At 42.4% G+C, this 17,075-nt stretch overlaps 1 protein-coding gene across 3 annotated transcripts in view; it reads right to left on the bottom strand.

Moving 5' to 3' along the window:
• Positions 1-849: 849 nt before the first annotated feature.
• Positions 850-17,075, bottom strand: part of MKX (mohawk homeobox) — a 69,466-nt gene continuing 53,240 nt past the window's right edge. For 2 of the 3 annotated variants that reach the window (XM_010860043.1, XM_010860042.1), the window contains 2 exons: positions 3,014-3,047; positions 850-2,908 (listed from right to left, as the gene is read on the bottom strand). In XM_010860043.1, the coding sequence (XP_010858345.1) occupies positions 2,722-2,908; positions 3,014-3,047 (221 nt within the window). In that variant the 3' untranslated portion in view covers positions 850-2,721. The remainder of the gene's footprint in view (positions 2,909-3,013; positions 3,048-17,075) is intronic. The other variant, XM_010860044.1, reaches the window with a different exon arrangement.

The raw sequence follows: 17,075 nt of genomic DNA, 5'->3' as shown, positions 1-17,075 counted from the left end.
GGCAGAGCTGGGATGGATGCAGGCACACATCTGTGTAGCCTCAAAGCCAAGGTTCTCTCTAACTCACAGCTTGCAATAATAATGCGTATTGTATTAGCTACTGGAGGAAGGTATTTAATGAAAACGTTCATTTTAAAGTTCTGTATTTTAACAGTGAGCATCATACATTCTTTTCCTCAGCTCTTAAAAGGTGGGTTGGTGGTGATCTCAGGTGGTCTCAGGTGATGAAATTCAACGCTGATCCAAATGTGAAGCTCCCACATCACATCCCTGACCAACCTTAGGAGAATTATGGCACATAATGGACCCTTTTGTTCTGCTTCTCTTTCCACCTGGTCAGCTCTCAAAGGAAAACAACATTCTTATGATCATTGTGAGGTCTAGAAATTAACTTTTATTTTAAATCTGTCAAGAACTCCTGGCAGTTATTAATTTTATTAAAATGATTACATATGGCAAAACAAAGAATAGAGGTAATTCTATTTCTCTACAACATAAATTATGAGTTAGGGTCTCAGCTGCTGACTCAGCATTGTTGAAGAATTTTTTTAAAGGATTGGGGGGAGGACTTTAATTTCCAGAAAATATTAAAGCAGCATAAGAAAAAAAAAAGTAAAAGTAATTGCAACTGGAGATACTGCCTAGGATGTGCTAATTATATAATTGTCTTGATGTATTTATAGACCAGACTCCAAGCTTTGGTGTTTAAAAACAAAAAATCACGTGAAGAGCTGTCCTTATTGATTTGTCATCTGTAATTTATAACATAGAACAAATTTGCTGATTCTTTTTGAAAAGGTGGTAAAAATCAATTATGACTAATTTAAATAAAAAAGCAACCAGCATTCATTTATCTAACTGAAATATGTAAAAACAAAAACAATTTTATTAAAATATTTAATACCAGAATAACTTATAATAGTATGAAAAAGAGTGAAGTACTTGTCCTTAGTTTTCACTGACATGATCACATTTTGGCAAACTTGTTTTATAAAGATTCCAAAGTTTTTATCATGGATCTATAACTATTTAAGGATCTTATAAACCAAAAGAACTCATACTTCATCTGATCATACAGTCATAACTTACATATCTTGCTTTGCACTTACTCTTACTGCAAACAGCAACTTAGAAAACAAAGTAAAAATATATATATATACAAAATATTTTTATATCAAATTATTTTCATTACACTAAATAAACCCAACCCCCAAATGTTATGTTACATGAAAAAGTGTCCTACAATTTATATCAAGACTGATACTGTCCATATATCAACTAGAGCAGCCTTTGGTTTTAAATGTATTTTGCAAAATAAAGAAAAATATCACCATGCGGCTGCAATGCTGGCTGTCATTCACACTCACAAAAATGCTTTCCAGTTTTTTAAAAAAATTATAAAATAGATTACATACCCAGAAAAAACATCCCAACATAAGAGTCAAGGCTCTTTTACTTCTCTGAGCACAAATACTCTGTTATATTTGGCATCTCTTCTGTTTATTCAAACTTCAAGCCTCCCCAAGCTGATGAGAATACTAACATTTGACTGAAAAAGATCTTCTTTCTTGATATTGATTATTCTCACTCAATGATAGCCTAATTTAGAAACAAAATGTACTTTATTTTAATGCATGATTTCATTTTAATGTCCTACTTGGCAAAATTCAGAGACTGTTCAATGTTTGTTTTCCATATGTCTTAAATTTAAAAATCAATGTTGTGTGTATATGTATACCCACAGAGATCCATTTCCTTTATTGCCTTGTTCTCAATGCAGTGTAAGTTGCCCATCAGCAATTGTGATTTGAAATGAACCAAATAAAAGGTTTTTCCATGTGAAAAAGAGCTATTCCGTATGAAAAACAGTTTCCATCACAAAAAACACTGACTCTAATGCAAATGGGATTATGTTTTAAAACTAAATTATAAATTGAGTTTTACACAGGAAAATTTCGAGTTACTGAGATAATGAAGTTTTTGAAAACTTCGGCAAAACTTGAGAAAAAAATCCAAATCAATTCTAAAGAGCATCATGGTGTCTTCCAGCAGTGCTTAAAGACTTATTTTTCTGATCGCATTCATTGCCATTTTCCTTGAATGTATACATTATGTGATTCCCAAGCCTTTCCTTTTGGAAGTTTGTAACCTACCAGATATCCAGGCAGGATACATGCATAAAATTCTCACTGTCACTCTGCAAAGCACATTGAACAATTTTAAATATTGCAGATTTTTTTTTTTTTAAAGGAACATTTCATCTGGGCTGAAGAGATTTCCAAGCTTTAACATGGGAACTAGTGAACACATTTCAAGGTGTTCAGCAGTTTTGGTTCCAGTCCTGGCACCGGTGGCAGGTCCATCCAGAATAAAGCTCACAGTTTAGTAAGCATTGTGGTGCTATCGTTTTGAGGCACTGCTGCTCTGCTGTGCCCACGTTGTAACTTATTTTCAAGAAGCAAGGCACTTACTGTAACGGCAACACAGACATTTTACGCATACTTGGAGTAACATAAAATAAGTTAATATTTTTGATTAAAGTGGAGTTTTATAATTTATATGTCTTTTACAGAAGCAACTAAATGATACATTTAGGATGATTAAAAATAAGAAGAGGTTTGAGAGGGAGTCATTGTCACTCCTGCTCCAGCTCTTAGGATGAGGGTTTATGAAAAAACACTGATGCGAAGAACTGCCATCCATCTGAAAAGTGACAAACTCTTAAAACTGCGGAACCAGGGGCACTTTGACCGTCTTCACTTCCGCAATGTGGGACGACTTCTGGATGATGCAGCTGGTGGTCCCCTGCGGCTTGTCCTTTCCCTGCGCGAGATTGGTTAAGGCCATGGCTGCGTTGATCTCCTTCCAGTATGTGTCATCCTTGCTCGGTCCCTTTCTAGTAGCTGCACTGGATTTAAGCAGAACAGAAAGAAAATGATCAAACTCACAGCAGCGTACGTAGAAAAGATCATCACTGAAAAGCATGGATGGCAAATAAAAACATACCACTCACCTGTCACCCTTATTAGATCCATTTTCCAGAGTGTCTGTAAAGAAAAGCAAAGATTGGATTACTTTTCTTTTTTTGTTTTCTTTTTTCAAAAAAAACACCCAGTATTTACTTATTTCTGGCTGTGTTGGATCTTTGTTGCTGCTTGGGCTTTTTCTCTAGTTGGGGTGAATGGGGGTTCTCTCTAGTTGCGGTGCACAGGCTTCTGATAGGCGTGGCTTCTTTGGTTGCAGAGCACAAGCTCCAGCACACTCAGGCATCGGTAGCTGCAGTGCATAGGCTCAGGAGTTGCAGCTCCCAGACTCTAGAGTGCAGGCACAATAGTTGTAGCATATAGGCTTAGCTGCTCCACAGCATGTGGGATCTTTCCGGATCAAGCATCAAACTCTCTTCTCCTGCACTGGCAGGAGGATTTTTTACCACTAAGCCACCAGGAGAGCCTGAACTATAAAATAGGGGCTCCTGGATGATCTTTGGAGTGCCTGTAGCTCAACAGTCTATGGAAATCAAACCTCATCTCAGGAAAAAGACTGGCAAATAGTCCCTTCTGGCAAGTCAGCAGATGAACATGACCCAGTGCTGACAGCAACCTGGAATTCCTGGTGTATCAGAACAAGCAGCTCTGGTGTGTAAGGTCCACATAAGCCCTGCACCCTTCATTGCAGGGAATGAAGCGTAGGGTGTGGCCTCTGCTCATGCATTTTCACCTTTGGTTTAGATTGGCTCCTTCACTCAGAACACGCATGTCTATCAAAACCACATTATTACGAAGGAGGATGAAATGGGTTTCTGGTCTGGATTAAGCCTCTCTAGGGGAACTCCTTTGGCCAAAAGAACGAGATATTGGGAACACAAAAACAGACATGCTGGAGGGAAAGATTCCAGAGGGTAAAGAAGTGGGGGAAGAACAAAGAATGGGGTTGGGACTCCCCATCAGCCTTCAGTTCAGTTCAGTTCAGTCACTCAGTCATGTTCGACTCTTTGCGACCCGTGAATCGAAGCACACCAGGCCTCCCTGTCCATCACCAACTCCCGGAGTTCACTCAAACTCACGTCCATCGAGTCGGTGATGCCAACCAGCCATCTCATCCTGTCATCCCCTTTTCCTCCTGCCCCCAATCCCTCCCACCATCAGAGTCTTTTCCAATGAGTCAGCTCTTTGCATGAGGTGGCCAAAGTACTGGAGTTTCAGCTTTAGCATCATTCTTTCCAAAGAACACCCAGGACTGATCTCCTTAGAGACCCCAAAATACAGTAGTTAAGTCACTGCCATCAACAACCACCACTACCACCAAGAAGCTGCAGGAGGCGCTGTGCCACACATGAGAAGCACAAGAAACATGGCATTTGCTCACAGCTGTCTCTGAACTCGATGGTTTCTGGAAAGCTTTCTCCTGCTCCCAGTCCTCTCCTTTTCTTCTTCTCTCCTAACCCAGTATTTCTGAAGGCCATTTTTTTTTCTCTGCAATTCTCAAGGCTAGTTAGGCCATGCACCCCAATGTCCAGCCCTGGGCTCCCAGAGGGTTGTGGAACCAGGAGAGACCTGGGGGGAAGAGCATGAACATGATAATAATATAGTCCAGCCATGGCGGCACTTCCAGGGACGAGAGGGAAGAGAAAACAGCAATATGGCCACTTCGACATAGTAGCTAAACTTTGATGCCTTCAGAAAAGAGTCAGTGAAGTGTGTTCACACATCTTGAGTCAGGCCGTGCAGTGAAGACCTGAGACAATAATGGTCGCCGTGAGCTCTTTGCACAACCTTTTACTCAAGGCCCACCTCACCCCCGCACCAAAAAAAAAAAAAAAAGGAAGACATCAAGCAAAACAAAAGCACTTAGTGAATAAATGACAAAGTCGTTAAATGAATTTAATAAATAAATAAATGAGACTACGTGTGCTGCTGTGCTGTGCTTAATCCCTAAGTCCTGTCTGCCTCTTTGTGACCCCATGGGCTGTAGCCGCTAAGCTCCTCTGTCCATGGGATTCTCCAGGCAAGAATACTGGAGTGGGTTGCCATGCCCTCCTCCAGGGGGTTTTCCCAACCCAGGGATATTACCCTGGTGGATTCCTTACTGTCTGAGCCACCAGGGAAGCCCAAGGCTACATGTGTCTGGCCCCAAATGGAACAATAAATGTTAGTCCCTTTGGTTTTCTTTTAAGGCATCTTTGGAAAAATAAGTGGATCCGTGAGCAGTTGATCACCTTCTGGACCTTCCGGCCCCTGCAAGGTCAGCTTGGACGGTTAGCTCCACCTCTGCTGCTTGATAATTTTGGAATTAGAATATTACTCATGTAAATAGAAGAAAAACAATGACAACTTTGAATTCACAGAACTGTGATGATCCTAGCTTACTATGTCCAATGTTCCTTGTATGATTCTAGGCACTTTGGGTCTAACTTATTCGGTGTTAGTAAATTTGGCCACCTGATGTGAAGAGCTGATTCACTGGAAAAGGAGGAGAAGGAGCCCACAGAGGATGAGATGGTTGGATGACATCACCAACTCAATGGACATGAGTTTAAGCAAGCTCCGGGAGATGGTGAAGGACAGGGAAGCCTGGCGTGCTGCAGTCCATGGGGTCGCAAAGAGTTGGACATGACTTAGCGACTGAACAACAACAAAAAAAACTCTGCGTGTGGGCAGCAAGTCTCTGCTGTCTATTAAGTCTTTCTTTGTTTGGTGCTATTATCTGCAAATCTTTGCTCAATGATGACAGAGACAACAGAGAATAAGTCAATACCTTTGTTTAGGACAAGAAAAGCTAACAACATTGGACATTTTACACAGAGAGAGAATAAAAAAGGGGGTTAGCCTTTGCTCACTTTTGTCCACAAATTGCAACCATTCTGTTGCCAAAGAGAAACAATAGGTGTTGGAGATATTTATTCAATGGAAAGTCTTGGCAAAAGCAGAGTAAGGTCCATGATTCCCTAAACAACGTTAGGGAAATAACACAACCTAATTTAGAGAAGACCATGTGACTCACGTTCTGGCTCAGGGATGGAGCTCTCTCGAATGTTCAGAATCAGATTCCCCACCTGGACTGTGAACAGTGAGTGGTTACAGAGCAGAGGACAGGAAGGAAGCAGGTGGCTGCCGACTGCACATGCAAGGAAGACACAGACATCCCTGTGAAGGTCCACGGAGAGCTTCCTTGGCCCCCTTGCCAGCTAGACACTGCAAGCACTCCCTAACTTCATGACTGCTTGCTGGAAGCATTCCACCAACAAACACCTTGACCACAGCCAACTGTGAAACTGTAAAACTCTGCTTACTCTTGGGGCCTATGTGTTTTACAGTTTGGAGCTTACGAAAATACACTTCAAAGTGTAAGCACAGAGACCCCATCCCCATTTGGGAGTTCTTCATTAGTTTCAGGAATTTTCACAATGTCCTTGCAACAAAGAGGATTCCTGTGTTTTATTTCTAGGGCAGATGGGCACTTAGTGTCATTAGGTATGGGTTCAGGTTCCTTTCCCAACCACAGAAGAAAAGGTTTCATAAAAAAAGGAATGAAAAGAAACAGTCTGCTTCTGTATCAGTCCAGTGTTAAAACAGCATGTAACAAATTTCAATGTCAAAGATTTCAAACCGAGAAGGAAAAGCTGACTGTGACTGCTTTTGGGGGTGGGGGTGGGGGGGTCTCTGTGCCCAGGTTTTGGTTCAGAACATACACTGGTGTTAGAAGGGTGTGCTTTTCCTACTACTGGGTATTATGCATCTGAGAGACACCCCCCACCCCCGCCCCCTCAGAGGCGCAGTTCCCAGAGGAAGCAGCCAGGGGAAGACAGCAAACAGGGGCCCTTTTACTCTGAAACATTCGTGCTTTTGTAGGAAAGCGAAGGACTATAAAGATCTGGCAGTTTGGGGAGACTTTTTTCCCCCCTATTCCTTGCGCTGAGATGAAATCTGGGGAAATGCCCCAGATTATCTGAGGGGAGTTCAGAAAATGCACGACCTGCTCATTCTATGAAATAATTGTGTTAAATGTGATTTTTTTTTTTCACATGCTCTTTTCCTTTGAAGTATAAACCGGCTGGCAGTCATTTGGTTCAATGGCTTTGTGTCTTTTCAGCTGATCATCAGGATTTAAGGAAGGGTGGGTTTCTGAACACTTCCCCCCCTCCCCACTTCCAACTCAACGCCACTGCAGCAGATGGGCGGTCTCGTTGGCTCTCCTCCAGGAGTGGCACCCAGTAGCTCAAGGAAGGATCTGACAGGAGAAGGAAGGGCTCTGAACGCTGCTGAAAAGAGGGCAGTCTGAGCCAGAGCAGGCGTTTCCCTGACGCTAATTACCATGCACAGACCCGAGGTCTATGCATGTCCTACATTCAGCTCAGCCTATCTCCTACTCTGCAAGTAGCTTGGCTCAGCCTCTCCCACGTCTGAGCTAAAATGCCTTTTTAGATCCTCAGGTTCCAAAAATCAGCTACGCTGTCAATTACCATAAAAGCAACTGGTTGGCAGGAACAACTTACTGAACCAGCCAAAAGAGCATGTTTTAAGACCAAAAAAGAAAAGGAATGAAAAAGAAAAAAAAAAAAAGGCTTGCGTAGTTAGGAAAATCTTGGATGCTGTAAAACCCAAACCATGTTGAAACTTAAAATGGGGCTATCCTCAGTTTGGACATGTGTTTCCTTATAAAGTTAAGTAGAGAAACAATTATAAAGGAAATTCAGTCCTACTGCACCTCAGAGTCCTGTGAGCGCAAAGCCCTGTGGGCAGAGTGTCCATTCAAGTTTGAGAAACATGGTTCAGAAATATTAACTCTGAAATATATATTCCTGAGGTAACATTTCTGGTCATAAAAAGAGACAAAAATAGGGCCAAAGCTTTTGTGCTGAGATGGTTTTCAAATTTAATCAGTTAAGTCCTAAAGTTAGGAATGTCTTGGAATGTTTCCCCAAAGACTACTCACACCACAGAAAGGTAAATAAAATTATGTCTAAGAACCTGAGTATCTCTAATTAAGTGATCTGAGTCATCCATCCATTGTGTGTTTTCCTAAATGAAGGGGGAGAGAGAGCTCCAGATGCTTGACATCTGTACCCTCTCATCCTTGGTCGGTCTGGGGGCCGCTGCTGGAGACAGCAGGGGTGGATACCCAGGCCCAGTGCTTCTCACCTCAGCGTCCTGAGGGCCCCTGGCACACCACCCGGATCATCTTTGGAGTTACTTACATACTTGGCGCAGCGGACATAAAGACTGAGACTCTTGGGGAATTGGCCAGATATGAAGCCTCACTAAGATTCCAAAATACTGATTGCTCCAAATTTTCAGGATCTCATAATAGACAGATCCCCATTCCCCTTGTTCTGTCTGTCCCTACTTCCCTAGGCACTAGGTCTGGGCTGGGTTCACACACCTGGCTGACTGATTCCACTGTAACTCTACATTTATTTACTTTTAAAAACAGAATTTCGGGACTTCCTTAGAGGTCCAATGGTTAAGACTTCGCTTTCCAAGGCAGAGGGTGTGGGTTCAATCCCAGGTAGGTGAGCTAAGATCCCACATGCCTCCGGCCAAAAAAGAAAAACAAAACATAAAACAGAAGCAATATTGTAACAAATTCAATAAAGACTTTAAAAATGGTGGCAAAACTAATACAATTATGTAAAGTTTAAAAATAAAATAAAATTTAAAAAAAATGGTTCCCATCAAAAAAAAATCTTAACAAATAAACATTTAAAAAAAATAAAAGTAGCATTTGTTGTTGCTCTCTAATAAGAAAGTCATGTAGGTTTGCTGCAGAAAATACAGGAAAAAGTGGAAAAGAGAAAATCGAGGGCAGTTTAGGGATAACTTGAATTAATATTTGGATGAATGGCCTCCCAAAGTAAGTTTATATACATTTTTTTAAAAAGAGAGTCATTTTGTACATGTTTTAGAACTTGCTTTTCCACTGAACGTCTACCTTTTCCTTACCTTTTGCTAACAAATAAGATAATACTCTATCACCTGGCCTACCCTGATGTGGCAACATTTTTCTTTTTGAACCTATGAAAAAGAAACAGCTTGAAAAAATTCAAAATCTAGCTCCACTCAGTTTAAACTTGGATATTGAGAATCTTGAATGTTATAAGAAGGGGCTACCATTAACAATTACTAGCATTTCATCATTGAAGCGATCTTGGTTGATAAAGCTACCTTCAAAGACTATGGCAAGGTCAAAAGCATTGTTTACATTGAAAGCCTATTAAAAACCTATCAACATCTTTTCCGGAGAAGGAAATGGCAACCCACTCCCGTACTCTTGCCTGGAAAATCCCTTGGAGGGAGGAGCCTTGTAGGCTACAGTCCATGGGGTCGTGAAGAGTTAGACACAACTGAGCGACTTCACTTTCACTTTTCACTTTAATGCATTGGTGAAGGAAATGGCAACCCACTCCAGTGTTCTTGCCTGGAGAATCCCAGGGACGGCGGAGCCTGATGGGCTGCCGTTTATGGGGTCACACAGAGTCGGACACGACTGAAGCGACTTACCAGCAGCGGCGGCAGCAACATCTTTTCTGTACTTTTTGCTAGTATTTTAGACCATAAAGATACCCCCCGCCAAAAAAAAACAACAACACTTGGTGTAGCGTTAGTTGCTCAGTCATGTCTGACTTGTTGCCATCCCATGGACTGTAGTCCATCAGTCTCCTCTGTCCATGGGATTCTCTAGGCAAGACTACTGGAGTGAGTTGACATTTCCTTCTCCAGAGGATCTTCCTGACCCAGGGTTCAAACCCAGGTCTCCTGAATTGCAGGCAAACTCTTTACCATTTGAGCTACAGGGAAGACCTCAAAAAGGCTTATCTCCTTCCTTATTATTTAATCTGTAATATTAAAAAAAAAATGATCCAAATCACGGAATAGGAAACCTAAAGCTCTGTTGAGCTCATCCTTGCACTTGAATAATTTTATTCATTTATTTATTGGCTGGGCTGGGTCTTCATTGCTGCATAGGGTTTACTCCAGTTGCAACAAGGGGGACTACTCTCCAGTAGAAGTGCTCCCGCTCCTCGCTGCGGTGGCTTCTCTAGTGGCAAAGCACGGGCTCTAGGGCACGTGGCCTTGGGAGTGGTGAAGGGGTTCAGTTGCCCTAAGGCATGTGGAAGCTCCTGCCATGTTTCCTGCATTGGCAGGAAGATTCTTTATCATTGAGCTACCAGGAAGCCCCATCTTTGCACTTTAAGTTAGAGTTACACTCCCTAGCAACAGTGGTCCCCAACCTTTTGGCTCCAGGGAATGGTTTCATGGATAACAATTTTTTCCACGGACTGGTGTGTGAGGGGGATGGTTTCAGGATGATTCTCATAAGGAACATGCAATCACTTTGCTGACAAAGGTCCGTCTAGTCAAAGCCATGGTTTTTCCAGTAGTTATGTATGGATGTGAGAGTTGGACCATAAAGAAGGCTGAGTGCCAAAGAATTGATGCTTTTGAACTGCAATGTTGGAGAAGACTCTTGAGAGTCCCTTGGGCTGCAAGAGATCAAACCAGTCAATTCTAAAAAAAAATCAATGCTGACTATTCACTGGAAGGACTGATGCTGAAGCTGAAGCTCCAATACTTTGGCCACCTGATTTTCGAAGAGCCAACTCATTGAAAAAGACTCTGATGCTGGTGAAGATTGAGGACAGGAAGAGAAGAGGGAGCAGATAGCATCACTGGTTGGATAGCATTACCGACTCAATGGACATGAGTTTGAGCAAACTCCAGGAGACAGTGAAGGACAGGGAAGCTTGGCATGCTGCAGTCCATGGGGTTGCAAAGAATCAGACATGACTGAGGAACTGAACAACAACAACCATCTAGCTCCCTCGCATGTGTAATTCACAGTAGGGTTTGCGTTCCTAGGAGACTCTAATGCCACTCCTGATCTGACTGGAAGCAGAGCTCAGGTAATGCCAAACCATGGGGAGTGGCTGTAAATACAGAAGAAGCTTTGCTCACTTGCCCCGCCCTTCACCTCCACAGGCCAGGGACTGGACCAGCCTTTGGCCCCGGGGGCCTCTGTTCTATGATCCCCCTTGCATCACCAGGAGGGAATAACTGCTAACTAACTGCCAGACAGCTGTTACTGCATCACTTTTAGAGGAAATGTTTGTGGTTATCCTCTCTTTAAGGGTAGTGAGAGCTTTTGAATGAGTAAAGATAAATCATCCTGAGTGATTCTGCCCAAAAAGGAAGGGAAAAAAACCTATCCAACAACCTGTAACATTTATCTGTTGATGATTCAGCTGCTTTTTTTTCCAGCGTCACAGACCAAAAGTGAATTGCACTTTAAAAGTTCAGCATGACAGGAAAAGATTGCCATGAAAACTCCGTGACTATCAAGGCTATTGCTCATGGAAGGATTATGGAGCCTTTTGGAATAGTGAAGTGAAGTGAAGTGAAAAGTCGCTCAGTCGTGTCCGACTCTTTGCAACCCCATAGACTATACAGTCCATGGAATTCTCCAGGCCAGAATACTGGAGTGGGTAGCCTTTCCTTCTCCAAGGGATCTTCCCAACCCAGGGATCAAACCCAGGTCTCCCGCATTGCAGGCAGATTCTTTACCAGCTGAGCCACAGGGGAAGCCCTTTGCAATCGTGAAAATTACAAAATGAAACCCACCTCAGCTTCATTGATGGAAGTGGTATTTTTTTTTCCCTTTTGCAATATACTAGCTACATTATTTATCCTGGGGCCTTAAAGAATGAGTGGCTTCCAAAATTATTTGAGTTTAGAGAAAAATCTTTTCCAAAAATTAAGCCAGTGTTTCCTCTAGCCATGACTTCCACCATTTGGCTGAGGATTCTTCTCCTTCCTGTTACCTCTCATGTGGGCTGGCCCCACACTACAGCTATCGGTGCCCAGATGGCCTGCATCCACAGGGTCCTCACCTTCACTTGCCTTCCTGTCAATGCAGCCTGCTCTCTATCTCCTCCCAGAAAATAAAACATTAGAAACCACACCCCTCTACTAGACCAATAGTGAAGAGGGGAAAGCTTTCAGGATAGGTTATAGTTGCATGAACAAAAGCAGAACACCTTCCTTGTTCCAGGAGCACACGTGCCTGTGGATAAACCTGTAAATGTTGTGGGGTCCTTATCAGTTAGGGGGCTACAGAGCCTTCCTGTGACTTTTCTGACTATGCAGAGGGCCTCCTTGTTAATTATGAGCTGAACCTTTGTTCTGGTAAAACAGTTATTTTGACCTCATCAGTCTGGACTAGAGGACTAAAGGCACAGGAAGTGGAATTTGCAACTTGAAAGTAACATTTCAAATATGCACAGTACCACCCAATTAGAATGTCTCAGCTCCACTTTCCATCTTTCCCACTAAAGATATTAAATGTCCTCAATCCTAAATTACTCTGCGTGGTCCCATTACCAAGATCGCTCCTCTGTGATCTCAAGGGCTTCACCTTCCCAAAGTTGAAAACCTTCAGTCTGAAATTTCACTTTGAAGATCAGAATGCAGTCTCTGGGGAGGAAACTGTTGGTAAGTAACCAGAAAGGGGGTCTGGAAATGTTAAGTATTCTCATTTCTATTCTTAGCACGTCATTGCTAACTCTGAGGGTGGTCTGGTGTGAAGTACAGAGGCAGTGTGGGCCAGTGGGTAAAGCCCAGACCTTAGAGCCAGAGGCTGGAGTTGGATCTCTGCTCCACCACTGATTCTCTGTGTGACAGTCTGCCATCAGATTGACCTCTCTGTGCTCTGACTTTCTTACCTAGAAAGTGGGGCTAATCACATTAGATTCAAGGTTGTTATGAGGACCGTGTGATTTCATATTTTCTGAAACTACTTACAAGAAAGCTTAAGCATATATACCAAGAACTACTGATACATAAATCCTTGTAAAAAATTAACCTCTCAGAGAGGTTGAATGTAGTCACCAGAAAAATCAGTATTGTTCAGAGATTTGATATGAAAACCATCATGTAAGATGGAATATTTTAACTCTGGGCAAAGCCCATCAGCCTAGATTAATGGATTAAGTGTGCAGAATCTATCATCTTCAAAGACAAAATGGCTCTTCTGATGCTATTTTGTGCCAAAGTACGGTAACATGCCAAGACAGAGAACACTGGAGCCACATTAAAGAATATCCACTGACTTTAAGTGTCTAATGGATTTTGTTACTTTATTTTCTCAAGGGGAATACTGGAGATGTCACCCAAATGTTTCATTCATGAAAGTGAAGTTTTCAGCCAAAATCTCAGAAAACGACTTCCTAATTATACACGAATAACTTGTGTGTGTGCCTGTGTGTTACAAGGAGCATTAATTGTTTATAAAAGTGCTCTCTTTTACATGCAAGTTGGGCTACTAGTTCTAAAAACAGGGTAGACTTACTCTGATTCTTGGCTAAACTTTAGTTTTGTCCCAAGGTGATGACATTGACATTCATCCACCAAGTTTTGCTACAATGCAAAACAGCCATGGGTGTGGCTGCCACATCGCAGTTCTAGGCGGTTGATGTTTAGTAAATATATAGCTGAATAGTGTTAGGTTAGAAAGTACTAATACAACTTCCTTTAGCGGAAAAAAAAAAAAGGCCTTTTAAATGGAAAAATGTGTATTTGTTATAATCTAGAAATTGGCTGGAAAATCTGGCTCCATCTATGTATTTTTAAGCTCGTCAGTATCTCTGAAAAATCATCAAAAAGTACTTCTGCTTTGATATATGAACCGTAGTGTATCCTTGACTTGGCTCACATTATGGCCATGCTTTTCAAATTCCTTAATACCATCTCCAGAAATGACACTTCAGACTAGGCGATCTTGCTGTTAAACCTGTCTGAATGCATTAACACCATAAATGACACAATAAGAGAGAGGATGTTTGCCAACTTCTTGGCTCTTTCAGAAGAGGAGCAAATGACAGTTTCTCTACTCACAGTTCATCTGCTGTATTTATTAATAGAAAAGAAGCATATTTCAGACATAGAGGAACTGTACTACCAGTCCTTCTCCTACATTTCAAGTACATTTGGATGTTGCTAATACACTTGAAATGTTAAAACTATACTTGGCATGTCAGGGTTCTATGTTCACACATTTCTACACTTAAAAGGTTCTGTGATTTTCTGCCTTTAATTTCAGGGACAGTCATTTAAAGTCTAAACTAGGGTGGGGAAGGACTTTCAAATGAAAATTGGGAAGGTTTTTGTTGGTGGTGTGGAAGGCAGGAGGCATAAAGATGAGGTAGAAGATTTTGCTGGCCGTGGGTGCGGCTGTAGGTCCAAGCATTCCCCTAGTCTAGAAGTCTTCTGATGACCCCCTTGGACCAAGAGAAGACCACATAATCACCAGGAATCTATTTGTGAAATGGCATAGGGGCTTCTTAGGTGGCATAATGGTAAAGAATTTGCCTGCCAATGCAAGAGATGCAAGAGATGTGGGTTGGTTCCTGGGATTAGGAAGATCTAGAGCAAGAAGCGGCAACCCTCTCTGTTATTCTTGCCTGGAGAATCCCATGGACAGAGGACCCTGGTGGGTTACAGTCCATGGGGTCACAAAGAGTTGGACATGACTGAGCACACACACAATGGCGTATATAGGTCCTATTCCACTGCTATCACCCAAAGGTAGGATACAAAAATTTTCTTTAAAAAAGAAGGGGATAAGTTGCTTACCTCTAACAAGTTGATCAGTTTGGGGAGAAATCAAAAACATTTTATAGGTCAAGCCCATGATTTTGTACAGTAATTTCTCTAAGTCGTAGGATGTGTCTTAAGATCACAGGAAAGTAGGTGTGGGCTCTCTAGGAACAGGACTTGCGTGAGTCACTTACGTGAACTGCATCTGAAGGCCTCACCCAAAAATGGGGAAACAGTAACTGTCCCTCCTGGGCTTGCAGTGAGGATTCAATGTGGTGGCCAGCGCCCAGCTCTTAAAACAGAACCTGGCCTGTAGGAAGGGCTGCTGCTGCTGCTGCCGCTGCTAAGTCGCTTCAGTCGTGTCCAACTCTGTGAGACCCCATAGACGGCAGCCCACCAGGCTCCTCTGTCCATGGGATTTTCCAGGCAAGAGTCCTGGAGTGGGGTGCCATCGCCTTCTCTGGTAGGAAGGGCTATGATGCTACAGTTTCCCAAGTGAAGTGATGCTGATGCTGTCAGCCGCCCATCACCAACCGAGGGGGCCATTCCAGGCTCCTCGTTGTTGCCAAGCGCCCTAGGCCTTAGTAGGGACAGCCAAGGCTGCAATTAATGCTCCAAGTTCCCGACTCTATCTTTGTATCAGTAGCAGATATAACACCTGTATTAGGAAAATACGTTCAGAAATGGGTGACTCCAGGTTCAAAATGCTTTTGTCTATTTTTGCTTAACACCACTAAAAACAAAAAACAAAAAAACAAAAAACCTGCCTTTTTATTAATAGGAGGAGTAATAAAACTTTGGGCTTCCTTGGTGGCTCAGCAGTAAAGAATCCACCTGCCAAGGTAGGAGATGCAGGTTCAATTCCTGGATCAGGAAGATGCCCTGGAGAAGGAAATGGCAACCCACTCTGGTATTCTTGCCTGGGAAAGCCCATGGACAGATGGGGTTGCAAAGGAGTTGGACGCAACTTAGCGACTAAACAATATATAAAACTTGACTTGTGTTATTTCCCCCAGGTGTTATATTTTTTGCTACGGAGTGATGTATAATTTAGGAGGAGTCATTACAAATACAACTTAAGAATAAAGGAACCCACCATTTCCACTGTAAAACATGGCACAATTCTTCAAAATAATCAAATCACCCTTTTTCTTCTAACTGGAACAGCTATGGTAATGACAGACTGTTACAAGATCTGTGTTTTCTATTTTGAAAATAAACATGTAGACCCACTTCTATATTGCTGTGATGGTAGGGCCTTTTATTTTCGAGAGTCTTATATTTTTCTAAATTTTCCTTTGGGAAAATAGAGTGACAAATAGTAATCCAGATGGGGGTCATCAAAAAGTAATTATTCAATGTAATGCAGATTTTTTCTTTCTAGGGTAGGATAAAAAGCCTTTATAAAGTAAAGTAAACTTAGTTTCTGTTGCCCTTAGTAGAATATTTTGTTCAGGCCTGCTTCAAAAAGAACAGACCTTGGTTTTATTACACCCGGTGATGAGGTTTACAAACAGTTTTTGGTTATTTTTAATCTGTTATTTTTACAGCAGCCCCGAGAGGTAACTGGAGCTATATGATCTCTAAAGAGGAACGAGGACAAAGGGAACAGAACCACCATACAAACAATGTGGTCACCCCCGGGACCAAAATCACTAAAATAGAGCTCAGTGGTCAGGATGCTGAGCTGAGCTGTGAAGGAGGTCGGAGGGGCTCCTGTCTCAGCCTGCTGATGGCTTTGCTTCTGAACAAGAGCAGAAATGGCAGAGACTCTGACTCAAAGGGCTGAAAAGGATCCAAGTACTAAGGGTTGTCACCTCGAAGCCCCCCAGAGGTCCAGGGGCAGGGTGAAAACTGGAAACAACCCTCAGCCAGTATCTGCTGGGTTCCTTCTTCCTGCAGAGGACATGGGTTCTTCCTGTGCTGGGACCACCACCCGCCAGTGCTGACCCAAATTAGACATACAGGCTCCACACCACAGCCTGAAGAAGTTCAGTCTCCAAGGGGGTGTTTCTCTCACAAGATAGTAAAAATGTAGTAGTTAAACATGAAGCAAAGAAACTGTAAAGAGAGCACTCTTAGGATCTTAGATTAAAAAGAAAAAATCCAAGTGCTTGATGATCATCAGAAAGAAGAGTGAGCTTAATATACAGAAAAGTTTCTGCACAGCCATTTCATGGAAATTTAAACACAGAAGACTGGCATGCTCGCATGATTTAAATATATTTAAATGCTCAGCAGCTGCTGTTCACAATGTTCTATAAATGAGTTCCCTTCTCCAGGGGATCTTCCCAACCCAGGGATTGAACCAAGGACTCCTTCACTGCAGGGGATTCCTTACCAGCTGAGCCCTTAGGGAAGCCCAAGAATACTAGAGTGGGTAGCCTATCCCTTCTCCAGCAGATCTTCCTGACCCAGGAATTGAACTGGTGTCTCCTGCATTGCAGGCAGATTCTTTACCAGCTGAGCTACCAGGGAAGTCCTGTG

The sequence above is a fragment of the Bison bison genome, unplaced genomic scaffold, assembly GCF_000754665.1.
Source record: "Bison bison bison isolate TAMUID 2011002044 unplaced genomic scaffold, Bison_UMD1.0 scf7180017864461, whole genome shotgun sequence".
NCBI classification, from domain to species: domain Eukaryota; kingdom Metazoa; phylum Chordata; class Mammalia; order Artiodactyla; family Bovidae; genus Bison; species Bison bison.
Note: the sequence above shows the minus strand (reverse complement) of the source record. Positions and strands in the feature narration are given on the sequence as shown.